The sequence below is a fragment of the Pristiophorus japonicus genome, chromosome 5, assembly GCF_044704955.1.
Source record: "Pristiophorus japonicus isolate sPriJap1 chromosome 5, sPriJap1.hap1, whole genome shotgun sequence".
Classification (NCBI taxonomy): domain Eukaryota; kingdom Metazoa; phylum Chordata; class Chondrichthyes; family Pristiophoridae; genus Pristiophorus; species Pristiophorus japonicus.
The window spans coordinates 294785912-294813073 of NC_091981.1; the positions used below are offsets into that span (position 1 = coordinate 294785912).

At 45.6% G+C, this 27162-nt stretch overlaps 2 protein-coding genes across 8 annotated transcripts in view; one reads left to right on the plus strand and one right to left on the minus strand.

Annotated features, from left to right (window-relative positions):
- Positions 1–10018, minus strand: part of fbxl6 (F-box and leucine-rich repeat protein 6) — a 35794-nt gene extending 25776 nt beyond the window's left edge. The window contains exon 1 of one of the 2 annotated variants that reach the window (XM_070881871.1): positions 9935–10018. The gene's annotated coding sequence lies outside the window, so the exon portion shown is untranslated. The remainder of the gene's footprint in view (positions 1–9934) is intronic. The other variant, XM_070881870.1, reaches the window with a different exon arrangement.
- A 369-nt stretch (positions 10019–10387) lies between these two features.
- slc52a2 (solute carrier family 52 member 2) overlaps positions 10388–27162 on the plus strand; it is a 50404-nt gene continuing 33629 nt past the window's right edge. For 3 of the 6 annotated variants that reach the window (XM_070881879.1, XM_070881878.1, XM_070881874.1), the window contains exons 1-4: positions 18031–18194; positions 19938–20085; positions 23689–24514; positions 26882–27005. In XM_070881879.1, coding sequence (XP_070737980.1) covers positions 19956–20085; positions 23689–24514; positions 26882–27005 — 1080 coding nt within the window. In that variant the 5' untranslated portion in view covers positions 18031–18194; positions 19938–19955. Of the gene's footprint in view, positions 10518–10555; positions 11037–18030; positions 18195–19937; positions 20086–23688; positions 24515–26881; positions 27006–27162 lie in introns of those variants that run through there. The other 3 variants (XM_070881877.1, XM_070881875.1, XM_070881876.1) reach the window with 3 other exon arrangements.

Genomic DNA, 27162 nt, shown 5'->3' on the forward strand with positions numbered 1-27162 from the left:
GGAATACTGCATGCAGTTTTGGTTTCCATATTTACAAAAGGATATACTTGCTTTGGAGGCAGTTCAGAGAAGGTTCACTAGGTTGATTCCAGGGATGAGGGGGTTGACTTTTGAGGAAAGGTCGAGTAGGTTGGGCCTCTACTTCATTGGAGTTCAGAAGAATGAGAGGTGATCTTATTGAAACATATAAGATTATGAGGGTGCTTGACAAGGGGGATGCAGAGAGGATGTTTCCACTGATGGGGGAGACTCGAACTAGAGGGCATGATCTTAGAATAAGGGGCCGCCCATTTAAAACTGAGATGAGGAGACATTTCTTCTCTCAGAGGGTTGTAAATCTGTGGAATTTGCTGCCTCAGAGAGCTGTGGAAGCTAGGACATTGAATAAATTTAAGACAGAAATAGAGAGTTTCTTGAGCGATAAGCGGATAAGGAATTATGGGGAGCAGGCGGGGAAGTGGAGCTGAGTCCATGATCAGATCAGCCATGTGACCCTGCTTCTCGACTCCCCAGCCAGGGGAAACATCCTCCCTGCATCTATCCTATAAGATCTGATTGCAGAGATGGTACAGAGGAGATCTACGATGATGGCACAGAAAGTCAAATCTTGTTATTTCAAGTGTAAGTACCCTTTTAACAATGTGCTAAGTATTAATTACTGTCAATGAACTTCTCTGGCACTGAAAAATAACTATTACTGGTGTGAAGTCTCATTCATTCAAGCTTTTAATTGCTGCTGGAAATGTTAAAAATGTTAGATTTTTAAACGTTTGATTTTTATTTTAAGTTTTCCTTTTGATCTCTTTTTCTTCAGCTCTCTTAATCCATTCTTCCTTTCTCTCTCTTAATCCAATCTTTCTTTCCCTCGCTTTCTGTACCTGAGTTGACATTGAATTCATCTGCTCTAATTTACACTCCCTTCTCAGTCCTTGCACTGTTAATTTACAAATCCTTCAATTTGCTTGGTTAAGGAGTCACCTAGTGGATTTCCCTGTTCACTCAGGTCCCACATGCTCTGTTCCCCTCGCGGCACCTCATCGGCTAGCAAATCCAGCAACTTGCCACGCAAAAATGTTAAAATCTAGATATGAAAGGGCAAGTTTAACGGCATATGCCATTGGATACCCAGCTACAGCTAATTCTGGCCATGTTTCTTCAATCCAAAGTGTTAGCGAACAGCAAAAAGGAGTAGGCCATTCAGCCCCACGAGGCTGAGCCACCACTCAGAATCATACAGCATAGAAGGCCATTCGGCCCATCGTTCCTGCTCTCGAAAAGAGCTATCCAATTAGTCCCACTCCCCCCTACTCTTTCCCATGACCATACAAATATTTCCTTTTCAAAGTATTTATCCAATTCCCCATTGAAAGGTACTACTGAATATGCGTCCACCGCCCTTTCAGGCCGTGCACTCCAAATCACATCTCGCTGAGTAAAAGGAATTTTCATCTCACCCTGGTTTTTTTCACCAATTATTTTAAATCTGTTTCCTCTGGTTACCTCCTGGCAGTTTATCCCCATCTACGCTATCAAAACCTCTCCTTAACCTTCTCTGCTCTAACAAACACAATCCCACCTTCTCCAGTCTCCCCACATAACCGAAACCCCTCGTCCCTGGAATTTACCATTCCAGTAAATCTCCTCTGCACCCTCTCCAAGGCCTTGACATCCTTTCTAAAGTGCAGTACCCAGAATGAAACACAATACTCCAGCAGAGGCCTAACCAATGATGTTGCCATCTTAATTTGTGAATGTATAGGTCTCCCTATTCGTGAACTCTTTTTGAGAGTACAGAGGAGATTTACTGGAATGGTACCAGGGATGAGGGGTTTCAGTTTCTATTGCCGTGTAAATTTTCCTTCTAAAGTGTTTCACGTCACACTTCCCTGCATTAAGTATCATCTTTCATGTGCCTGCCCGTTTCTCCAGTCTATGTCCTGGTCACTATCCTCATCCTGGTTTACCACATTTCCAAGCTTTGTGACATCTGCAAACTTTAAAATTATGCCCCCTATACCCAAGTCCAGGTCATTAATGTACATCAAAAAGAGCAGTGGTCCTAACACTCACCCTTGGGGAACACCACTGTATATTCCCCTCCAGGGCAACAAACAATCGCTCACCAATACTCTTGACTTTCTGTCTCTCAGCCAATTTCGTATCCGCACTGCCATTGCCCCCTTAATCCCATTCAATTTCGCTAACAAGACTATTATGTGGCACTTTATCAAACGCCTTTTGAAAGTCCAGATACAGATTCAAATATAACATAGGTGATCTGTACCTCAACTCCATTTACCTGCCTTTGCTCCATAGCCAGTTATCCTTACCTAATAAAAAAAAAAATTATCAACCTCAGTCTTGAAAATTTGAATTGAACCCCAGCATCCACAGCCTGTTGGTTGGGGAGTGAGATCCAGATTTTCACTACACTTTGTGCGAAAAAGTACTTCCTCATTTCACTCCTAAATGGCCTAGCTCTCATTTTAAGATTTAAGACTCCCTGTACTGGATTCCCCCACCAGATGAAATAGTTTCTCTGTATCTACTCTATCCAATCCTTTTATCATTTTAACAACCTCAATTAGCTCATTCCTCAGCCTTCTCAAAAGAATACAAGCCAAGATTACACAACCTGTTCTCATAATTTAATCCTTTTATTCCTGGTGTAAGTCTGGTGAATGCACCGTATCCTATCCAAAGCCAATATATATCTTTCCCGAAGTGCGGTACTCAGAACTGAACGCAGTATTCCAGATGGGGTGTGACCAGAGCTCTGTATAACCAAAGCAAAATTTCCTCCCTTTTGAATTCCAACCTCCTAGAGATAAAGGCCTGAAATGTTAACTCTGTTCTTCTCTCCACAGATAACCTGCTGAGTATTTCCAGCATTTACTGTCTTTATTTCAAGCTATAATTATAGCGGCTGAAAAACATCCCAAAATACTTCACAAAAGGGTCAGATCATACAGTAGGCAGAGGTTAGGGGAGAAGTGGCTTATGGTTAGACATATTCTTGGAGGTTTGATCACATGACCGTCTGTCTCCAACCACAAACAGCCTTTTCTCCCCAATATTTAAGAACACAAGAACATAAGAAATAGGAGCAGGAGTAGGACATAAAGCCCCTCGACTTGCATCGCCATTCAATAAGAGCATGGCTGATCCTCCACATCAACTCCACTTTCCTGCATTGTCCTCAAATCTCTTGATTTTCTTAGTGCTCAAGAATCTATCAATCTGTCTTGAATATACTCAACGACTGAGCATCCACAGCCCTCCGGGGCAGAGAATTCCAACGATTCACAACTCTGAGTGAAGAAACTTCTCATCTCAGTCCTAAATGGCCGACCCCTTGTCCCTGGACTATGACCCTAGTTCTAGACTCTCCAGCTGGGGGAAACAGACTCTCAGCATCTCCCCTGTCAAACCCTAAGAATTTTATACGTTTCAATGAGATCACTTCTCATTCTTCTAAACTCTAGAGTATCGGCCCATTCTACTCAATCTCTCCTCATAGGATAACCCTCTCATCCCAGAAATTAATCTAGTGAATCTTTGTTGCGCCCCTCAAGGTAAATATATCCTTCCTTAGGTAAAGAGACCAAAACTATACATAGCACTCCAGGTCTGGTTTCACCAAAGCTCTGTACAATTGCAGTAAGATTTCTTACTATTATAGTCCACCCCTTGCAATAAAGACCAATTTGCTTTCCTAATTGCTTGCTGTACCTGCAGGTTAACTTTGTGTGATTCATGTATAAGGTCACCCAAATTGCTCTGAATACCAATATTTACTAGACTCTCATTTCTTAAAAAATATTCTGCTTTTCCATTAATCCTACCAAAGTGGATAATTTCACACCTTCCCACATTATATTCCATCTGCCACCTTCTTGCTCAATCACTTAACCAGTCTATATCTCTTTGCAGACTTTGTATTGTAAATAGCTGAGGCCCAAGCACCAATACTTGCAGCATTCCACTAGTTTACACCCTGCCATCCCAAAAATGATCCGTTTATTCATAGAAACAGGAGTAGGCCATTTAGCCCCTCAAGCCTGTTTTGCCAGTCAAGGAGATCATGCTGATCTGTGATCTAACTCCATATACTCGCTTTTGCCCCATATCCCTGAATACATAGGAACACAAGAATTAAGAGCAGGAGTAGGCCATTCGGCCCCTTAAGCCTGCTCCGCCATTTAATAGATCATGACTGATCATCTACCTCAACTGCACTTTCCTACACTTCCTCGATATCACTTGATTCCCTTAATACTCAAAAATCTATCGATCTCCGTCTTGAATATATTCAAAGACTGAGCCTCCACAGCCCTCTGGGATAGAGAATTCCAAAGATTCACCACCCTCTGAGTGAAGAAATTTCTCATCTCAGTTCTAAATGGGTGGCCCCTTATTCTGAGACTGTGACCCCTGGTTCTAGACTCCCCAGCCAGAGGAAGCATCCTCCCTGCATCTACCCTGACAAACCCTGTAAGATTTTTGTATGTTTCAATACCTTTGGTTAACAAGAATCTATCAATCTCAGATTTAAAATTAACAATTGATCCAGCATCAACTTCCATTTGTGGAAGAGTGTTTCAAACTTCTGCCATCCTTTATGTGCAGTAGTGTTTCCTTACTTCACTTCTAAAATGTCTGGCTCTGTAGGCTATGTCCCCAAGGTCTAGACTCCCCAACCAGTGATGAGGGTAATGCGGTTGACTTAGTGTACATGGATTTCCAAAAAGCATTCGACAAAGTACCATATAATAGGCTTGGCAGATAAACTGAAGCCCACAGGTAAGCCCCCGTGGGCAGCGAGGATGGCGCCGACCGATGTCACTGGGTTGCAAAGCAGGCGTCCCTTAAAGGGGAGGTTGTTTGCGGCATAATTGACAAGGTGCCACATAAAAGGTTACTGCACAAGATAAAAGTTCACGGGGTTGGGGTTAATATATTATCATGGATAGAGGATTGGCTAACGAACAGAAAACAGATTGTAAGGATAAATGGTTCATTCTCTGGTTGGCAATCAGTAACCAGTAGGGTGCCGCAGGGATCAGTGCTGGGACCCCAACTATTTACAATCTATATTATTAACGACTTGGAGAAAGGGACTGAGTGCAACGTAGCCAAGTTTGCGGACGATACAAAGATGGGAGGAAAAGCAATGTGTGAGGAGGACACAAAAAATATGCAAAAGGACATAGACAGTCTAAGTGAATGGGAAAAAATTTGGCAGATGGAGTATAATGTTGGAAAGTGTGAGGTCATGCACTTTGGCAGAAAAAAATCAAAGAGCAAGTTATTATTTAAATGGAGAAAGATTGCAAAGTGCTGCAGTACAGCAGGACCTGTGGGTACTTGTGCATGAAACACAAAAGGATAGTATGCAGGTACAGCCAAGTGATCAGGAAGGCCAATGGAATCTTGGTTTTTATTGCAAAGGGGATGGAGTATAGAAACAGAGAAAATAGGTGCAGGACTATGTCATTCGGCCCCTCGAGCCTGCACCGCCATTCAACAAGATCATGGCTGATCATTCCCTCAGTACCCCTTTTCTGCTTTCTCTCCATACCCCTTGATCTCTTAGCTGCAAGGGCCATATCTAGCTCCCTCTTGAATATATCCAGTGAACTGGCATCAACAACTCTCTGCGGCAAGAAATTCCATAGGTCTCTGAGTGAAGAAGTTTCTCCTCATCTCAGTCCTAAATGGTTTACCCCTTATCCTAAGACTATGTCCCCTGGTTCTGGACTTCCCCAACATCAGGAACATGCTTCCCACATCTAACCTGTCCAGTCCCGTCAGAATCTTATATGTTTCTATGAGATCCCCTCTCATCCTTCGAATCTCCAGTGAATAAAGGCCCAGTTGATCCAGTCTCTCCTCATATGACAGTCCAGCCATCCCTGGAATCAATCTGGTGAACCTTCGCTGCACTCCCTCAATAGCAAGAACATCCTTCCTCAGATTAGGAGACCAAAACAGAACACAATATTCCAGGTGAGGCCTCACCAAAGCCCTGTACAACTGAAGTAGGACCTCCCTGCTCCTATACTCAAATCCCCTAGCTATGAAGGCCAATGCACCATTTGCCTTTTTCACTGCCTTCTGTACCTGTATGTCAATTTTCAATGACTGATGAACCATGACACCCAGGTCTCATTGCACCTCCCCTTTTCCTAATCTGCCGCCATTCAGATAATATTCTGCCTTCGTGTTTTTGGCCCCAAAATGGATAACCTCACATTTATCCACATTATACTGCATCTGCCATGCATTTGTCCACTCACCTAACTTGTCCAAGTCACCCTGCAGCCTCTTAGCGTCCTCCTCACAGCTCACACTGCCACCCAGTTTAGTGTCATCTGCAAACTTGGAGATATTACACTCAATTCCTTCATCTAAATCATTAATATATATTGTAAAGAGTTGGGGTCCCAGCACTGAGCCCAGTGGCACTCCACTAGTCACTGCCTGCCATTCTGAAAAGGACCCGTTTATCCCGACTCTCTGCTTCCTGTCTGCCAACCAGTTCTCTATCCACGTCAATACATTACCCCCAATATCATGCGCTTTGATTTTGTACACCAATCTCTTGTGCGGGACCTTGTCAAAAGCCTTTTGAAATTCCAAATACACCACATCCACTGGTTCTCCCTTGTCCACTCTGCTAGTTACATCCTCAAAAAATTCCAGAAGATTCATCAATCATGATTTCCCTTTCATAAATCCATGCTGACTTGGACCGATCCTGTCACTGCTTTCCAAATGCACCGCTATTTCATCCTTAATGATTGATTCCAACATTTTCCCCACTACTGATGTCAGGCTAACCGGTCTATAATTACCCGTTTTCTCTCTCCCTCCTTTCTTAAAAAGTGGTGTTACATTAGCTACCCTCCAGTCCATAGGAACTGATCCAGAGTCGATAAGACTGTTGGAAAATGATCACCAATGCATCCACTATTTCTAGGGCCACTTCCTTGAGCACGCTGAGATGCAGACTATCAGGTCCCCGGGGATTTATCAGCATTCAATCCCATCAATTTCCCTCCTTCTCAATAGACCCACTGTCCCATAGTGCATTCGGAAGGTTATTTGTGTCTTCCTTCGTGAAGACAAAACCGAAGAATTGGTTCAATTGGTCTGCTATTTCTTTGTTTCTCATTATAAATTCACATGAATCCGACTGCAAGGGACCTACGTTTGTCTTCTTTGTATAAAAGCAGGGACGTCTTGCTACAGTTGTACAGGGTATTGGTGAGGCCACACCAAGAATATTGCGTCCAGATTTGGTTTCCATATTTAGGAAAGGATATACTTCCATTGGAGGCAATTCAGAGAAGGTTCACAAGATTGATTCCAGAGATGAGGGGGTTGACTTATGAGGAAAGGTTGAGTAGGTTGGGCCTCTACTCATTGGAGTTCAGAAGAATGAGAGGTGATCTTATCGAAACGTACAAGATTATGAGGGGGCTTGACAAGGTGGATGCAGAGATAATGTTTCCGCTGATAGGGGAGACTAGAACTAGAGGGCATAATCTTAAAATAAGGGATCGCCCATTTAAACTGAGATGAGGAGAAATTTCATCTCAAAGGGTTGTGGATCTGTGGAATTCGCTGCCTCAGAGAGCTGTGGAAGCTGGGACATTGAATAAATTTAAGACAGAAATAGACAGTTTCTTAAACGATAAGGGAATAAGGGGCTATGGAGCGGGCGGGGAAGTGGGCCCGAGTCCATGATCGGATCAGCCATGATCGTATTAAGTGGCGGAGTAGGCTCGAGGGGCCGTATGGCCTACTCCTATTTCTTATGTTCTTATATTTTTCCGTCGGCCGACTCTTCTATCAGCACGACAATAGCGGCCCTCGCCTTGACCAGGCTGCCATCCTGCTCAGTAATTGAAAGGGAGTGACATTCTGCCACGACAGTACTACGCGGAGCATCCACATAGCGCTGATGTTGCCAACGGGGCGCTGCGCCTCAGATCACTGTGCTGGACTCAGCGTTGGTCTACCGGGAGCACCTCTGATAGCTCTCCACCTCCATTGAGGGGCAGAAGGGCCTAGTTCCACGCCGGGGGGGTAGGAACCTCCGGGCCAAGCAATACATGTCCCGGCCCCGGAAGGTTATCACTTCTAAACGGGTCACAGGGCAATTTCGCCCCCAGAGTGGTGGTGAACAGTTGTTTTTCAGACTGGAGGAAGGTACACAGTGGTGTTCCCCAGGGGTCAGTACTGGGACCATTGCTTTTCGTGATATAGATTAAGGACTTGGACGTGGCTGTACAGGGCACAATTTCAAAATTTGTAGGTAACAAAAAATTTGGAATTCTAGGTGAACAGTGAGGAAGACAGCGATAGACTGCAGGAAGACATAGACAGGCTGGTGAAATGCAGAAAAGTGTGAAGTGATGCATTTTGGTAGAATGAGGAGAGGGTATATAAACTAAATGGTACAATCCTAAAGGGGGTGCATGAACAGAGTCCTGGGGGTTATGTGTGCACAAATCGTTGACGGTGGCAAGGCAGGTTGAGAAAGCAGTTAAAAAGACTTCAGGATCCTGGGCTTTATAAATAGAGATATAGAATACAAAAGTGTGGAAATTTTGATGAAGCTATATAAAACACTGGTTCACCCCCAACCCTAATATTGTGTCCAATTCTGTCACCACACTTTAAGAATTATGTGAAGGCCTTAGAGAAGGTGCAGGAAAGATTTACAAGAATGATTCCAGGAATGAGGGCGTTCAGTTACGTGGACAGACTGGAGAAGCTGGGGTTGTTCTCCTTAGAGTAGAGGAGATTTGAGAGAGGTGTTCAAAATCATGAGGCGTCTGGACCAGAGAGAAACTGTTCCCCTTGGCAGAAGGGTCAAGAACCAGAGGTCACAGATTTAAGGTGTTTGACAAAAGAACCAAAGGCGATGTAAGAAAAAAAAAACATTTTACGCAGCGAGTGGTTAAAACCTGGAAGGGTGGAGCAGACTCAATTTTATCTTTCAAAACGGAGTTGGATAAGTATCTGAAGGGCTACAGGGAAAGAGCAGGGGAGCGGGACTAGCTGAGCGTCGGCATGGACTCGACGGGACAAATGGTCACCTTCTGTGCTGTAACCATTCTATGACCCCCCAATCCCTTGAGTCCTAATCTAGTGCAACGTCAACTTGTGTGGCACCTTATCAAATGCTTTCTGAAAATGCAAATATACTACATTTTTATAACTAATGAGCAAAAGTGTTCAAACAAAATTTTTTTAAATCATTATTTATGCCCATATGATCTTTCTCCTGGTTCGAGAGATTAATCTTTAATTCTTGGAGACACCAGGACATTTCTGGTTGGCAACCGAACTGATGGCATGTTGGAGGTGGGTTTTGAGAAAGTCTCTGAAGTAGCGAGTATGAGACTATTTTACAAAGACCCCCTAATGATCCCACCACATTCACTAATTGAGTGGAAGACTAATCCAGTGCGTTCCAGCGACATCTGCAGTCTTGCCCAGCATCGCAGGAATACAACTTTTGAGGACCACAGCAGTCGCCTGGTACCCACTTTAAATGGTGGAATTTCTGGGGCAGAGGTAGTAGCCATGGTGTCCAACTGGGAGGGGGTGGTAACCATGGTGTCCAACTGGGAGGGGGTGGTAACCATGGTGTCCAACTGGGAGGGGGTGGTAACCATGGTGTCCAACTGGGAGGGGGAATGATATCCAACTGGATGGATGGATGGGGGAGGGGGCTCAGAGAGAGACAGTAACCATGGTAACGAGGCCTTATTAAGGCTTTTCGAAAGCACCGCCGCACACGTCCTGTTCCTGTTAGTAACCCTATGTGAACCGCCCGGCCTCGGCCTCGCCCTGCTCCTGCTGCTCCTGCTGCTCCTCCTCCTCCTACTCCTGCTACTCCTGCTACTCCCACACTCACTCACTCTGCGCTCCGCTTCAGTCACTCCCCGCCCGCCGCCGCCATGTCCCCGGCCGCTCCGCTCTGGGTCGCACTAACCTGATTCGCAGGCTCCAGGTCCCGCCCCCAGCTCTCGCCAATTGGCTACTTCGCAGCCGCCTCCTTCCGCCAGGGAAGCGCGGTGCTCACCAGCGATTGGTCCACCGCTGCCGTCAATCACAACAGGCCAGCGGCCGCTCGCGCTCGCGCCTGCGCCGCTCTTCACAACACAACCTGGAAGGCAACGTCTTAAAGGGGAGGGGGCAACGGCGAAAGCGACTTTAAAAAAAACTGACCGAATTTTTATTTATTTTGTAACTTTTTTTTAAAAAACATGTTATTTTTATTTTGCGTTAAACGCGTGGCACAAAGCAAAACGCTGACGTTTATTTTTTTTATTGCAGCTGCTCATTTGCATAGACAGACAGACAGCTATTTCTGGAGCAGTTTTGACAAACTCAGCAAATAGTTTTATTTGACTCTGCTATTTGCTTTAGTGTTTCGATTTCCTGGATCTATTGCCTGTATATCACCCTCTCAGGCTCTTAAAACCCTCAACAATCTGGTAAATAGGGCTCAATTTGAAATACCGGCGGACAATTAATGGGGCTTGAGACTCCACAGGCTTTCGGCCCAACACAAACAGGCCATTCGGCCCAACTGTTCTATGCTGGTGTTTATGCTCCACACAAGGCTCCTCCCTCCTTTTATTTTTTAAAACCCAAGTCATAAAAAAGACAACAAAAATGTAACAATTTAAATAATAATGTTTCTACCTGTGTGTCCAGGACAAACTCAGCAGTCCCTCCAGTGCCTATTAGTCGCCGAAGGGCTCAATTGTACTGGCAGACACTCTCCAGAGCCATCCCTCCCACTCCACCCCATCTCACCCTACCGCCATATCCTAGTTCCTACATTACTACAGTGACTGCACTCCGACCCTTGGGGAATCCCTGGTCCGTCCAAGTCCGCTCAAAGTGGAGGAGAAGCATTCGAGAAGGTGCCGAACACTTTGAGCCTCTTCATCAAGAGCACGCGGAAGCCAAGCACAAACAGCGGAAGGAGCTGACGACAAACATAGAAAGTAGGTGCAGGAGTAGGACATTCGGCCCTTCAAGCCTGCACCACCATTCAATATGATCGTGGCTGATCATGCACCGCATCCACCCATCCCTTCAGCTGTGGCAGAGTCTGTAGACCCCGCATTGGACTCATTGGTCACCTTAGAATTCATATGAGTGCGGAAGCAAGTCATCCTCGACTCCGGGGGATTACCTAAGAAGAAGAAACTCCAAAAGTACTTCATTGGCTATAAAACACTTTGAGACACCCAGTGGTCGTGAAAGGTGCTATATAAATGCAAGTCTTTCTTTTCTTCCTCATATATTTACCTAGCTTCCCCTTAAAGGCATCTATGCTATTCGCCTTGAGTATAGAATAACAACTTATTACAGTCATAAAAGGCCAATAAAGGAGACATTAAGAACCTGTTAAAAATATATTTGGATGCACCTTAATTGTATTAATACAGTTGCAATGGTAAACATGATAAAAGGGCCACAGTCCTAATAAACATATGCCTAAGCATTCATTCCATGAGCATGGTCCTGAAGGCTGCACTTTACTCCCTATTACTGGTCTCACCCTGCCTAATATTTTCTTTCATAGAAACATAGAAACATAGAAAATCGGATGTTTGAGTTGACTGAGAGCCACAAAGGAATTAAGAAGGTAGAAAAACTTGGAATGTGGTAAGCTATTCACCAAGTCCAGTCCTCAGCAGGCTCTTCCGACTTTTTCTGAAGGAGGAAAGTAACCCCCCAGAAAACGTCCAAGGGCTGACCACTCTCTCTGACAACTTTTTAAGAAAGATGGTTAAGAGATAAATATTGGCCAGGACACTAGGGAGAACTCTTATACCTCTTCTGCTGAAATAGTAACACGGGATCTTTTACATCCACAGACAGGACCTCAGTTTAATACCACATCCAAAAGACAGCATCTTCAACAATGCAGCACTCCCTCAGCACTGAACTGGAGTGTCAGCCTAGGTATTTGTGCCCAAGTCTCTGGAATGGAACTTGAACCCACAACCTACTGATTCAGAGACAAGGGTGCTACCCACTGAGCCACAGCTGACATTGCAATACAGTCCACATTATGCAGCCTGACCAGTCGAATTTCACAGATGTCATTACATTGATACTTGTATACTTTTTTTATATGTAATATACCAGCCTGCCACCAGTCCCTGTTGAAGGACTGATGGGAAAAAGACACTTGTTTTCCCTGCCTCTGATTTCCACTCTTGAGGCCCATGAATTTTGATCACCTGTGCCACTGGACATGTGGCCTATATTGTCTTGATAACATGCAGTCAGCTGCTGCTGCCGCCTCCAGCAACACAGTCATTGTACAAGGACCTGTGGTGTTCTAGAGAGTATTGAACAATCTTTCTCACTCGTGCATATGTGTGTGCATTGGTGTGTGTGTGTGTGGCTCAGTCCCATACCTCGGGAGCCTCCTATCAACAAGAGCAGGCATTGACGACGAGTTGTTGATGCCAGTTCATTGGATATATTCAAGAGGGAGTTAGATATGGCCCTTGCGGCTAAAGGGATCAAGGGGTATGGAGAGAAAGCAGGAACGGGGTACTGAAGGAATGATCAGCCATGACCTTATTGAATGGCGGTGCAGGCTCGAAGGGCCGGATGGCCTACTGCTGCACCTATTTTCGATGTTTCTATGTTTCTATCCAACACCGCCTCCAGTGCGCCAGTGCAGCCTTCGGCCGCCTGAAGAAAAGAGTATTTGAAGACCAGGCCCTCAAAACTGTCACCAAGCTCATGGTCTATAGGGCTGTAGTAATACCCGCCCTCCTGTATGGCTCCGAGACATGGATCATGTACAGTAGACACCTCAAGTCGCTGGAGAAATACCACCAACAATGCCTCCGCAAGATCCTATAAATCCCCTGGGACGACACACACACCAACATTAGCGTCCTCGACCAGGCCAACATCCCCAGCATTGAAGCACTGGTCACACTTGATTAGCTCCGCTGGGCAGCCAACATCTTTCGCATACCAGACATGAGACTTCCAAAGCAAGCGCTCTACTCGGAACTCCTTCACGGAAAACGAGCCAAAGGTGGGCAGAGGAAACGTTACAAGAACACCCTCAAAGCCTCCCTGATAAAGTGCAACATCCCCACTGACACCTGGGAGTCCCTGGCTAAAGACCGCCCTAAGTGGAGGAAGTGCATCCGGTAGGGCACCAAGCACCTCGAGTTTCATCGCCGAGAGCATGCAGAAATCAAGCGCAGGCAGCGGAAAGAGCGTGCGGCAAACCAGTCCCACCCTCCCTTACCCTCAATGACTATCTGTCCCACCTGTGACAGGGATTGTGGTTCTCGTATTGGACTGTTCAGCCACCTAAGGACTCATTTTTAAGAGTGGAAGCAAGTCTTCCTTGATTCCGAGGGACTGCCTATGATGATGAGTGTGGCTCACCACTTACACAGACATCTAAACCACCCGCATTGCCTAGCTTCTGCCTAGGCCTTGCATAGTCTCCCATTCCAATCTTGCCCCTTGTACAACAGTCACCTTCATGGGCTCAGGTCCATGAGCCACAGGCTCAATCACACCTGCTGCACGCCTGATTAGGACATACGACATATGAGGGCAGGAAAAACACCAGCTAGTCCATCGAGTCTGCCCCACACCATGGTGCTCTGACTATCATGGCTAGACACGTCTTCCCTCCCGCCCCCGCCCCACAACCCCCTTATCTCGTCTCCCAGAAACACTCCATAGTCTTTGGACCCAATGGAAGGGCAGTGGCTAGTGTTGTGTAGGGGAAAGTGACCGCCCTTTTGTGTGAGATCCTACTTAACAATAACAACAACTTGTATTTATATAGAGCCTTTAACATAATGAAACGTCCCAAGGCGCTTCACAGGAGTATTACGCGATAAAAATTTGACATCGAGCTGCATAAGTAGAAATTAGCGCAGATGACCAAAAGCTTCATCAAAGAGGTATGTTTTAATGAGCGTCTTGAAAGAGGAAAGAGAGGCAGAGAGGTTTAGGCAGGGAGTTCCAGAGCTTGGAGCCTAGGCAACAGAAGGCACCAATGGTTGAGCGATTATAACAGCGTGAGTTGAACAATCGGTTATTAGTGGTTGAAGAGGCCCCTGGGTACCTGGAGAACTCCCTGCTCTCTGGGATCTTTCACACCCACCTGGTCCCAACACATGGGGCCTCTGAAGATCGGCATCTCCCACAATGCAGCACTCCCTCAGCACTGCCCCAGAGTGTGAGTCTTGAAAGTTCTCCCTCTGCCTATACCCACCGCCAGGTCTGGCTTGACTATCACAAGTACCTCCTCCACCCCCTCTTCTCCACAGCCAAACCCTCCTAGTACTCCGGAATCATCCGTTGACCAAAGACAACCCCAAACCCCTTCTCTCCCTCACAAACTGGAACCACAAACCTCTCCATCCTGTTACTGCCATTCTCAATCCATACGAACAAATTCAAAGCAAGATAAGAAAAGACCATCAGGTCTATCCATGGCCACCATACCCATTCGACAGCGCAACTTCATGCACTACCTTCCCCAACCACTAGTAATGCTGACGCACTCCGGTGGGGTGAAGGCAAATATATTGTATCCAGTTTCAGGAAAAGCTCTGGGAAATTCCTCCCCGACTCCCTGAGATAATCAAACCCATGACACATCACTAGGCCAATGTAACCTAATTCTCTGTCCCCCCCGCCATATTCTAATTTCCTGAAGAATATATGGGGACATAAGGGACCAGAAATTACCATCTTTGCCCATTGAAACAGTACCAAAAGTCACAAACTTCTTGTCCTACTTTGAATTCTGGGGTACAATAGTTTAGTACTAATTTTACTGGACCGGTAATCTGGTGAATTTGAGTTCAAATTCCTCCACAGCAGTTTAAGAATGTGAATTCAGTTTTTAAAAATCTGGAAATAAAAAGTGATCATGAAGCTGTCAGATTGTCATAGAAACTCAACTCATTCACTAATGTCCTTCATGGAAGGTGTAAGGGGTTTTCACAGGGTTGTTGTTGTGCCTTGGGTGTCTCTCTCTGGGCTTCTGCCCTCACAGCTTATGCCTGGCCTGTGAGGTACCCTGAGTGCTGCAAGAGCACTCCTGGAGAGACTGTGTCCACAGCTTATGAAGGGGGTTTTGAGACTCGTGCGTCCCCACAGCTTATGCCTAGCCTGTGAGGCACCTGTGAGTGTCAAACACTCCTAACCCCTTCTTCCCTAGCCTGTGACACACAGTTGAACGTTTTCGAGGCGCTCCTAGCTTCCCTTACACGGTTCTGACATAAGACTCACGATCAGGAGATGTAATACAATAGAACTGAGACAAGGTGATTCCAAGAGGAACTTTAGGCTTCCAATTTATTTGGCAAGGTGTAACTCAACAGACAGCAATACACCAACAAAACAATCCCCCTAAATCCCACTAAACGGACACAACGAAAATCTTTACACCAGTTTAGCAGTACAATGCCCAACCTCCCACCTTTCCTGGCCTAACTGAGTTGGGAGTTCTGGGGACCAGAGGTTATACTCACTACTGTGCCTTCTGCAGTCTGGTGGTTTGTTTCTTCTATCTTTGGTGTCTTCGGACGCTGGTTTTCCTTCAGTGTCAAGAGGCCTGTGGTTGTGGTTGTTGAATCACCAGGGCAGGGAAAATCATCACTCCTCTTTCACTATGTCAGAAACCCCTTTTTTATAGCCAGATTATCCAGTCCGCCTCTCCTGCTGAAGTCGATTCTTCTCATTGGTGGACTTTTGATTTTGAAAAATGCAGCAGTTTGAGGTTTTTAGGTTTTTTTCCCACTGATCTTAACCTACTCAAGGTTTGAGTGGGTGTTGATTGCATTGGCCTCCTATAGCCATTGTGCTAGTCTGGCCTGAGCCAGATATTTCGATGCCTGATGAAAAAGGTGTTGGAATATGTATGTGGCATTGTTTAAATGCTAATGTTTTCAAGGGGCAAGTTTCGAGGGTATACAGTTCCCAGACAATTTGATTAGTTCCAATGTCCAAACTGGCCCTTTTGATATTGACTCCACCCCTTTTCTTGCAGACCTTTAAAAAATTCCCAAATTCGATTAAAGTTCGTAGTTTCTTCCATGTGCACTTTAGGATTTCAAACTTTCTGGTAGATAATTCCAAATTAAATTCCCTTTCCTATGAGTCCAAACACTGGGGGAGGGGGGGGTCTCCATTTGTGTCCCAAAGTTTTCCTTCCATCGGTTTCAATTCACAGCACAGACTGATCCCACAGCCCTTTTCCTTCTGGGTAAAATGAGGGGTTTTCGTCCTCCCCTACAAAGGGAACCTGACGTGCTTATCCTGTCTGACCTCCAGTCCCACACCTGAGTGGTTGACTTGTAACTATCTGAGCAAGCCACTCATTCAGTTGTAGAAGCAGAAGGCCCACCACCACCATCTGTGGGCAAGTAGGAATGGGCAATAAATGCCGGCCTCACCAGCAACACTTACATTGTGAGAATGTATTCAAAATACTCCAATAGCTTGGGCGGAATTCCCGGTGCATATAATTTGCAGTTTATTCTCCCATTTCCTCTATTCCTCATCAAATTCTTCTCCTCTGAGAATACTCCATAATTCCCCTCCCCACCTCCTCCGACTACTCAACTTGTGCCATCTTGACTCAGTGGCAGGACTCTGAGTCAAAGGTCATAGATTCAAGTTCTACTTAAAGACTTGAGTGCGTCATTTAGAGTAACACTCCATTGCAGTGCCGAGAGAGTGCTGCATTGTCAGAGGTGCCATTTTCAGGTGACACACTGCCAGTTCAGGTGGCCACAAAATATCTCATGGCACTATTCAGAGTTGAGCAGAGAACTTTATCTGTATCCTGACCAACTTTCCTCCCTCAGCCAATTGAAAAAAGAACCGATTAACAGGTTATTCATATTCTTTGCTCTTTGTAGGATCTTTGTGTCTGCAAAATGATGGCTGTGTTTTTATACATAACAACTGTGATTTCACCTTAAAGTAAGTTATTGATCAGGAAGGAAGGACTTGCATTTATACAGCACCTTTTCACACCCTCAGGATGCCCCAAAGTGCTTCACAGGCACTGAAGTACTTTCAAAGTGTAGTCACTATTGGAATGTTGGAATGGTGGTAGTCAATTTGAGCACAGCAAGGTCCCATGAACAGCGATGAGATAATGACCAGATAATCTATTTTCGTGGTGTTGGCTGAGGGATAAATATCGGCCAGGACACCGGGAAGAACTCCCTGCTCTTCTTCGAAATAGTGCTGCAGGATCTTTTACATCCACCTGAGATTGTCTCGGTTTAATGTCTCATCTGAAAGACAGCACCTCTGACAGCGTAGAATTCCCTCAGTACCACACTGCGAATGTCAGCCTGGATTATGTGCTCAAGTCTCTGCAGTGAGACTTGAGCCTCATATGTTATGAGAGTGCTATCACTGAGATACAGCTGACCTTGGTCTTTGGAATATACTGAGAGTATAATAAGTCACTATATATGTATGAATGCAAGTTCTCGTGTGGCACAGACTAGTTGGGCCGAATGGACTGTTTTTGTGCTGTATATTCTGTGTAATTCTATGTAAGCCTTCACTTGGTTCCTTTCTGCAGCTTGCTGGCCACCATTGCATGATGTTGTGAGACAATTCCTTTTGTAAAATGTGTTATTACTAATCCTGTTCATGATCAGATGTTTTGCATCTGCACCTTTTTTTAAAGGAGCGATATTAACTTTTGCGCTTTCTACACATCTAACATGATTCAGAGTGGGGTGGGGGGAGTTGAAATCTCTTGCTTATCTGTGCATTAAAAAACACTTTTCCTTCATGTGGTTTCTTTTCCCCTGAAATTTTTTGTCGGCAGAAAAAAATATTGGATTGTCCCTTTAAGAAGAACATGCCCCTTTAAGACAAGGTTCACCACGATTGGATGGTATAAACACAACAAGGCCAATCCACATGCTGCTTCTTGTGGAGTAGTGGTTGCTTGGTGAATATAAATTACTGATCCAGGGACAGCGGGAAGTATGTGTAGTTGGCTTCAGGATCAGGCGGTGACCCTGGTCAGTGAGGTGCTGGTGAGTGGGAAGGGGCTGTTAGACAAGGCACATGTTGCAGTGAGCTGTTGAGCAGTGACCAGGACTAGTACAGCACTTCAGGTAAGGAGAGTAATGCGCTGGCAAAGTTGTCCCCTTACTCCCAAAGTTGCTGACTCCTTACTAAGGGTATAACTAGTTTGCTGCCTGCCTTTATTAGACAAGGTCATTGCCTGGGGGGCAGAACCTTAAAATTAGAGCTAGGCTGTTCAGGGTTGATGTCAGGAAGCACTTCTTCACACACAAGATAGTGGAACTCTGCAATTATCTCTCTCTCTCTCTCTCTCTCTCTTTTCTTCCTCCTCCTCCTGAAAATGTCAAAGATTGCTAGATGTTTGTTAGGTGAGCTTGCATGATGCAAGTTAGGAAGTACATGGTCAAACAGTGCAGTGTTCTAGTCAGACACCCCTTCACCAATGTGTTCAATTCATGTTGCTGAAACACTGCAAGCATTAGATAAGGTGCAGAGAGCGCCTCAACTGTCTTGGTGTTGGAGTCTGTGAGCTGTGAGGAATGACTGCAGCAACTCACCAAGCCTTATTTGGCAGCTCTTCCCAAACCTGTGATCTCTCCTACCTAAGAGGACAACAGCATGATTTTATATACTGCCTTTTAATGTAAGATTATGGGGATAGTGCAGGAAAGTGGAGTTGAGGTCGCTCATCAGCCATGATCTTGAATGGTGGAGCAGGCATGAGGGGTCAAATGGCCTACTACTCATGTTTCTTATGAGACAGGCAATGTTACGAAGGTGGAAATGGGTGGTTTTAGTTATGCTACAGATATGTGGTCAGAGCTCATTTAAAAGTCAAATATGACCCCTAGGTTGTGAACAATCTCTTGTTCAGCTTCTGATAGATGCTAGGGAGAGGGATGGAGTCGGTGACTAGGGAACAGAGTTTGTGGTGGGGACCAAAGACAGCGGCTTCGGTCTTCCCAACATTTAATTGGAGAAAATTTCTGCTTGTCCTGTGTCTGACAATTTAGTGACGTGGGGGTGAGGTAGAGCTAGGTGTCATCAGAGTGCATGTGGAAACTGATGCCATGTTTTTGGATGATGTTGCCAAGTATGACCTAGCGAACTTGATTGAATTTTTTTTTTTGTTTGAAGTGGTGACTAAAGTAGTCAAAAGGGGAATATCTATGGATGTTTATATAGACTTCAGAAGGCATTTGATAAAGTTCCTCCATAAGATTGTTGGCTAAAATTGAAGCTCATGGTATTAAAGGGCAAATTATTTACCTGGTTAGATTAGCTGAGTGGCAGAGGACAGTAGGGATAATGAGCAGTACTCCAATTGGCAGGATGTGACTAGTGTCCTACAGGGATCTGAGGCCTCCACTATTCCAGTATTATTATGTGACTTGGATGATGGGATAGAGCCACATATCCAGTTTTCCAGTAGCACAAAGATAGGTTGCATTGTAGGTGGAAGCAAAAAATTACAATATTAAGTGGGCAAAACTGGCAAATGGATTTCAATGTGAGGTCATCCATGTTGGACCATAAAAAGATAGATTGGGGTACTGTCTAAATGGTAAAGCTAGAGGCAGTGGAAGTCTAAAGAGGGGTCCATGTACATCGATCACTAAAATCTCATGAACAGGTGCATAAAATAACCAAAAAGGCAAATGGCATGCTGGCCTTTAGATATAAAGGACTAGAAGTTATGCTGCATCTATACAAAACTCTGGTTAGGCCACACCTGGAGGGATAAGGGAGTTAGGGTTGAGTCCAGCCCCTGGGGTGCTTGTCTTGATCTTGCCCTTGGATGACAATTGCTGCTTGTTGCTTTGCCTTCCCAGATCACCTGACTGCTCAAGATGTCCACGTCTGGTTTGGGTCAAACACTCTTCACCCACCTGTTGGTGGCCATGTTTGGAATGGGGTCATGGGTTGCGGTGAACTCCTTGTGGGTGGAGCTTCCAGTGGTGACCAAGTTCCTGCCTGAAGGTGAGTGCCAGAGATGACAGTTTCCAAACACACTTTTTTGTTTGGAGATTCCCCCAATGGCTTCAGTGAGATCGGTCTGTGACGTACGGATCTAGAAGTTTCCGGTTTTCTTGTTCTCTTCCCCAACCCTGGTTGCCCACGAGTCAGCTAATCGTGGCTTAGCCTGGCCACAAACTGAGGGTAAAAGCACATGCATCCACAATGCCCTCTGCTGTTGACCAGCTTGGTATTGTGCTGTCCTGACTTGTACTGGGGAAGTGCTGCACTCTCCGTGGTATCGACTTGGATGAGACCTTAAACCGAGGCCCTATGTTTCCCCCTCAGGTGGACGTCAAAACTCCCACGGGGCTATTTCATCAAAAAAAAACCTAAGATGTAGGCTGTTGGGTCCAGGGGATTTGTTGGCTTTTAGTTGCATTAGTTTCTCCATTGAGAAGTAAACTCCATGGTAAGTGATCCACTATGTGACTAAAGAACTTAAGGATAGTATTAGATTTTAAGAGGCTTGTAATGTTGTGAAGAGTAGTAAGCCTGAGGCTTGGGAGAGCTTTAGAAACCAGCATAGGATGACCAAAAAAGAGAGAAAATAGAATGAGAGTAAGTTGGCAAGAAATATGAAGAGACTGTGTAAGAGCTTCTCAAGTATGTAAAAAGGGAGAGTAGCAAAAGTAAGTGTTAGTCCCTCAGAGGCTGAGACAGGAGAAATTGTAACAAGGAAATGGCAGTGACAAACAAATATATTGTATTGGTCATCACAGTAGAAGAGACAAAGCATACCAAAAATCGTGGGGAACCAAGGGGCTGGTGAGTGAGGAACTTAAAAGTAATTGATATCAGTTGAGAAAAGCTGACCAATCCCCTGGATCTGATGGCCTACATCCTAGGGTTCTAAAAGAGGCTGCAGAGATAGTGGATGCATTGGTTGTGATCTAGATTCCAGAACCATCCCAGTGGATTGGAAGATATGTAATCCTGCTATTCAAGAAAGGAGAGAAAAATGGGAACTGCAGGCCAGTTAGCCTGACATCATCTGTTGGGAAAATGCTGGAATCTATTAAGTGGTAACCGGGCACTTTAAAAATGGTAATATAATTAGTCAACATGGTTTTATGAAAGGAAAGTGTTTGACAAATTTATCAGTTTTAAGGATGTAACTAGCAGGGTAGATAAAGGGGAGCCAGTGGATGTAGTATAATTGTTTTTCCAAAAGGCATTTGATAAGCTACATAAGTTGTGCAAGATGATAGCTGATGGGGTTGGGATTAGCATGGATAGAGGATTGCTTAATGGAGTGTAGGGATAAACTGGTCACTTTCAGGTTGACAGGTTGTAACTAGTGGGGTGCTAAAAGTATTGGTGCTTGGGCCTCGGGTATTTACAATCGATGTTAATGACTTGGATGACGTGATCGAGTGTAATGTATTGCAAGTTTGCTCACGATACAAAGCTAGGTGGGGAAAGTCAGCTGTGAGGAGGATGTAGAGCCTGCAAAGGGATATAGACTGGTTAAGTGAGTGGGCAATAAGGTGGCAGATGGAGTATAATGTGAGGTTATTATTGGTAGCAAGAATAGAATATTTTTAAAATGATTGCAATGTTGGTGTTCAGAGATTTGGGGGTCCTTGCACTGGAAACAGTATGCATGTATAGCAAGCAATTAAGAAGGCAAATTTAATTATCTTGATTTTGGGGTCAGCGGCACAATTTCCAAACTTGCAGATGATACCAAGAACTGTGCGAGTGTTAGAACTGTAGAAGATGCTCATCTGCTTCAAGTAGATCTTGATGTGTTGGGAGATTGGGCTCCCACATTGGCTTGGGCTTTTTGCCTCTCCCAGGAGATTGCATGGTTTGGGGTGGGGTGTGTATGTTGATACACAAGGTATCCCAATTGTGTGGGGCAGGCTGGATGGGCCAGACGGCCTTTACCTGTCGGTCATTGTTTCTATGTTTGTAAATGGCATGTTGGCCTTTTTTGCAAGGGAGTCAGAATACAAGAGTAAGGAAGTCTTGCTACAGTTGTACAGGACTTGAGACCACACCTGGAGTACAGTGCACTGTTTTACTGAGGATGGATAGATATGCCTTGGAGGTTCACTAGATTGATTCCTGTGAGGAGAGATTGAGCAGGTTGGGCCTATACTCTGGCTTTTAGAAAAATGAGGTGTGATCTCATTGAAACATTCTGAGGGAGGTTGACCAGGTGGATGCCAAGAGGTTGTTTTCCCCCTGGCTGGAGCATCTAGGACTCTGGGGCATAGTCTCAGGATAAGGGGTTGGCCATTTAAGACTGAGATCAGGAGACATTTTTTTTCACTAGTTTTGAATTTTTGGAATTCTCTACCCTAAAGGGTTGTGGATGTTGAGTCTTTGATTATGTTCAAGGCTGAGATAGAGGTTGTTGGACTCTAGGGGCATCGCGGTGGATCGGGTGGGGAAAGGAGTTGAGGTCGAAGATCAGCCATAATCTTATTGAATGGTGGAGCAGGCTCGAGGGGCAGAATGACCGACATTTTTTTTTTGCTCTTGTAAGAGCAGGGGCATTAACCCTGATGTACTGGCCAATTTATTTAACCCTCAGCCAATATCACTAAACATGTATTGCATTGCTATGTGAGAGCTTGCTATGCTCAAATTGGCTGGTGCATTTCCTACATTACAACAGTGACTACACTCGAGAGCTTTGAGACATGAGGTTGAGGTGCGCTAAAAATTCAAGTTTGTTCTTAAACTGATGGTGGAGATTTTGTTTGCTCTTGTCCTTCTGGTACAGCGCAGTGTTGAGTAGGTTGCTGATTACCTTTGGGGCGTCAGTGCAGATGCCCACCTTTATGACCATGTTTTTTGTAAATTTCACAATTGGAATGTCCAAAGACCTGTTGTACAGGACCCGAGTAACCCTCTGTACCTGACTGGCTCAGTAACTCCTGCCTGTGTTAACAATGTATCTTTACTGATAAATCAGCTCTCTTATCATAGAATCCAGAGATTGGATCGACTGGGCTTGTATTCACTGGAGTTTAGAAGAATGAGAGGATTTCATTAAAAACATATAAAATTCTGACAGGATTGGACAGGCTAGAGGCAGGAAGAATATTCCTGATATTGGGGAAGTCTAGAACCAGGGTTCAGTCTAAGGATAAGGGGTAAGCCATTTAGGACCAAGATGAGGAGAAACTACTTCACTCAGAATTGTGAACCTGTGGAATTCTCTACTGCAGTGTGTTGTTGAGGCCAGTTCGTTTGATATATTCAAGAGGGAGTTAGATATGGCCCTTACGGCTAAAGGGGTATGGAGAGAAAGCAGAAAAGGGGTACTGAGGTTGCATGATCAGCTATGATCTTATTGAATGGTGGTGCAGACTCGAATGGCCTACTCCTGCACTTGTATTCGATGGCCTCCTTCTGTGCTGTATAGAAACATTCAGCCCATTGTGCCTGTGTTGCCACCTGTTGTTGAAGTACCACTTCTCAACTGATCAGCCTAGAGATCTAAATGGAGAGGGGGAGAAAGACATGGCAGGAGATGATGATGATTCCTTGTGGAACTGAGGGTTATTTCAGACTAACACTAATCTTCCTCTTTATTTTCCCATTCCCTAGGGTGGAATCTGCCGGCCTATTTAACGGTGCTGATCGCTTTTTCGAATGTTGGCCCTATCTCGGTCACCCTCGCTCACAAGTTTTCCCCGGGCCGCCTGAATGAACGTTGCGTCATCTACTGCATCCAGGTCCTGGGTGTGGTCTCCTCTGCTGCCCTGGCCCTCTCCTGGAATCGGACTGTGCTGGTTGGCGGGGAGCGGCACAGTGTGGCCTACCTGACCCTGGCTTTCGCCCTGGCCTTTGTCTGCTGCACCTCCAATGTCACCTTCCTGCCCTTCATGTTCCGCCTCCCATCCAAGTTCATCAGGACCTTCTTTGTGGGCCAGGGCTTCAGCGCTCTCTTCCCATGTGTGGCGGCCCTGGCACAGGGAGTGGGTCAGCTGGAGTGTCGCAATGGTTCCCATGCCAACAGTTCCCATGCCAATGACTCCCACGCCCTCCGGCCGCACTACCTGGAGGAGAATTTCTCGGCCAGCTCCTTCTTCTGGTTTCTAGTGGGCCTGATGACCATCTCCCTCGTGTCCTTTGCCGGACTGGCCCGGCAGGGCTCCGGCGACCGGCACCGACCCGGCAGCGCCGAAGAATCGAGCCGGCTGTCCACTGAGACCGCAGATGCCTCCAAAATGCCACCTCCGTTCTGCACGCCGCGCAACATCTACCTGCTGACCTTGCTGGCTGTCTCCAACGCCCTGACCAATGGGGTGCTGCCGTCCATACAGACCTACTCCTGCCTGCCCTATGGGAGCGCCACCTTTCATCTGGCTGTGGTGCTTGGGAACCTCGCCAATCCGCTGGCTTGTTTCATTGCCATGTTTGCACTCTGGAGGTGAGACCACGTTTTTTTGTTCTCGTATAAACTGCTGAGCTCTTGATCAAAATGGGGGCCCTCGAACTCCCTCTCCATCACCTCAGACTCTGTCAACCCTTGCCCGTTCTTGTAGCCTCCGCACACTAATGTTCTCCTTCGCCCCATCCTCCTGCAACTCTGGTCCAAAATAGTGTCTCTGTCCCTCACTTGCCTGCTGCTCACCCCATCACTCCAGGCCTTGCTAACCTACATTGGATCACAGTTCCCAAAGACGCTACAAATATTTAAATCTTCAAAGCCTTGTCCCTTCCTCTGCAACCATGTCCAACCTGATATCCCACCCAGCACTCCATTGTCCTGACTAGCCTTTTCTGCTGGCACTTTTTTTTCTCCCCCGCCCCCCCCGCACTTCCTTCTCTTCCTCCATGGCCCTGAACATACTTTTGTTTTCAAGTGTTTATCCAATTCCCTTTCCAAAGTTATTGAAGGTGCTTCCACTGCCCCTTCAGGAAGTGCATTCCAGATCACCACAACTCACTGCATTTATTTAAATCTCCTTGTATCCCCTTGGGTTCTTTGGCCAATTATCTTAAATCTCTATCCTCCAGTAACCAACGCTCCTGTCATTGGAAACCATTCATGATTTTGAACACCTCTTTAATTCCCACGTAACCTTCTCTACTCCAAGGAGAACCATTCCATCCTTTCCACATAACTGAACTCTCTCTCCCCTGGTCCCATTCTAATAAATGTCTTCTGCACTGCCCCCCCCCCCCCCCCCCCCCCCCCAAAAGCCTTGATATCCTTTATACATCTCCATTTCCTGCTTTGGCCCTTGGTTTTCGAGGCTTCAGCTGCTGGATCCCCTTTGCTAAAACCCATTCATCTCCTCACATTTCACAATCCTATTCCACATCCACCTTTTCTCAATCTGATGTTTGGATGCTCTCACTCATAGTGGGTTACTTGCAGGTGATGGTGTTCCCATGCACCTGCTGCCCTTGTCCTTCTAGGTGACCGAGGTCATGGGTTTGGGAGGTGCTGTCAAACAGGCCATGCTGCAGTGCCAATCAAACGAGCTGCTTTGTCCTGGATGGTGTTGAGCTTGAGTGTTGTTGGAGCTGCACTCATCCAGGCAAGTGGAGAGTATTCCATCACATTCCTGACTTGTGCCTTGTGGGTGGTGGAAAGGCTTTGGGGAGTCAGGAGAGGAGACATTCGCTGCAGAATACCCAGCCTCTGACCTGCTCTTGTTACGGTGTTTGTGGCTGGTTAAGTTTCTGGTCAATAGTGACCCCCAGGATGTTGATAGTGGGGGATTTGACTATGCTGTTAAATGTTGTTGAAAGGTGAGGCTCGCCATTCAAGAGCAAAGACATCTTGTAATTTTATATAGGGGCCTGGTGAGACTGCACCTGGAGTATTGTGTACAGTTTTGGTCTCCTTGCCTAAGGAAGGATATACTTGATATAGAAGATTGCTGGATGGAGGGATTGTCCTGTGAGGAGAGATTGAGCAGACTAGGCCTATATTCTCTGGCGTTTAGAAAAATGAGAGGTGATCTCATTGAAACATATAAAATTCTTACAGGGCTTGACTGGGTCGATGCAGGGAGGATGTTTCCTCTGGAGGCTAGAACCAGGGGTCACAGTCTCAGAATAAGGGGTTGGCCATTTTAGGACTAATGAACTTCAGAGGGTGGTGACTCTTTAGAATTCTCTACCCCAGAGAGCTGCAGATGCTCAATCTTTGTGTATATTCAAGACTGAGATCAATAGATTTTTTTTTTGCATATCAAGTGCTATGGGGATTGTGCAGGAAAGTGGAGTTGAGGTAGAAGATCAGCCAGGATCTTATTGAATGGCCAAGCAGGCTCGAGGGGCCATTTTGTGTTTCTCTCTTGTTGGAGATGGTCATTGCCTGGCACTTGTGTGGCATGAATGTTACTTGCCACTTATCAGCCCAAGCCTGAATGTTGCCCAGGTCCTGCTGAGTACAAGCATGAACTGCTTCATTAGCTGAGGAGTTGCGAATGGAACGGAACACTTCTCTTTTTTTCTGTTTTCTATCAGCTTCATCCTTTGTGTTTAACACTTGACCCTTTTTCCAATTCCTCCACCCCACAAGGAATTTGCTAACTCGTGGAGTGGTTGAGGTGATTTTAAGGGCAAGCTAGATAAGTACCTGTGGGAGCAAGGAATGGGAGGATATAGACCTGTTGGGCCAAACTGCCTGTTAGTGTAGTCTAAACTAGGTTCTTCACAGAGCAGTGACACTCTGGTCCTGTTCAAACTCCCTTTTTTTACCAAAGTGCTTCACCTGGTCTCTGACTGCAGAAAATTAGTAGTTCTATATGTTCAATAATGTGCTTTTCATTTTGTGCAGGTCGAGCATTGGACTGAGTGCCCTGGCCGTGCTGGGCGGGCTGTTTGGGGCCTACATCTTGACATTGGCAGCGTTCAGTCCATGCCCCCCACTGCTGGGGAGGCCTGAGGGAGTTGCTTTGGTGGTAAGTACAGTGCAGGGGATGGACTAGACCCTGTTCACATTATTGCTCAAATGTGGAATTGGCTAATGAGATGCCAGACTGCCAACATAGCAGCTATATTTTTACACCGGAATTCCCTTTTGGATTTGTTAGAAACCATCTTATATTTATGGCTTAG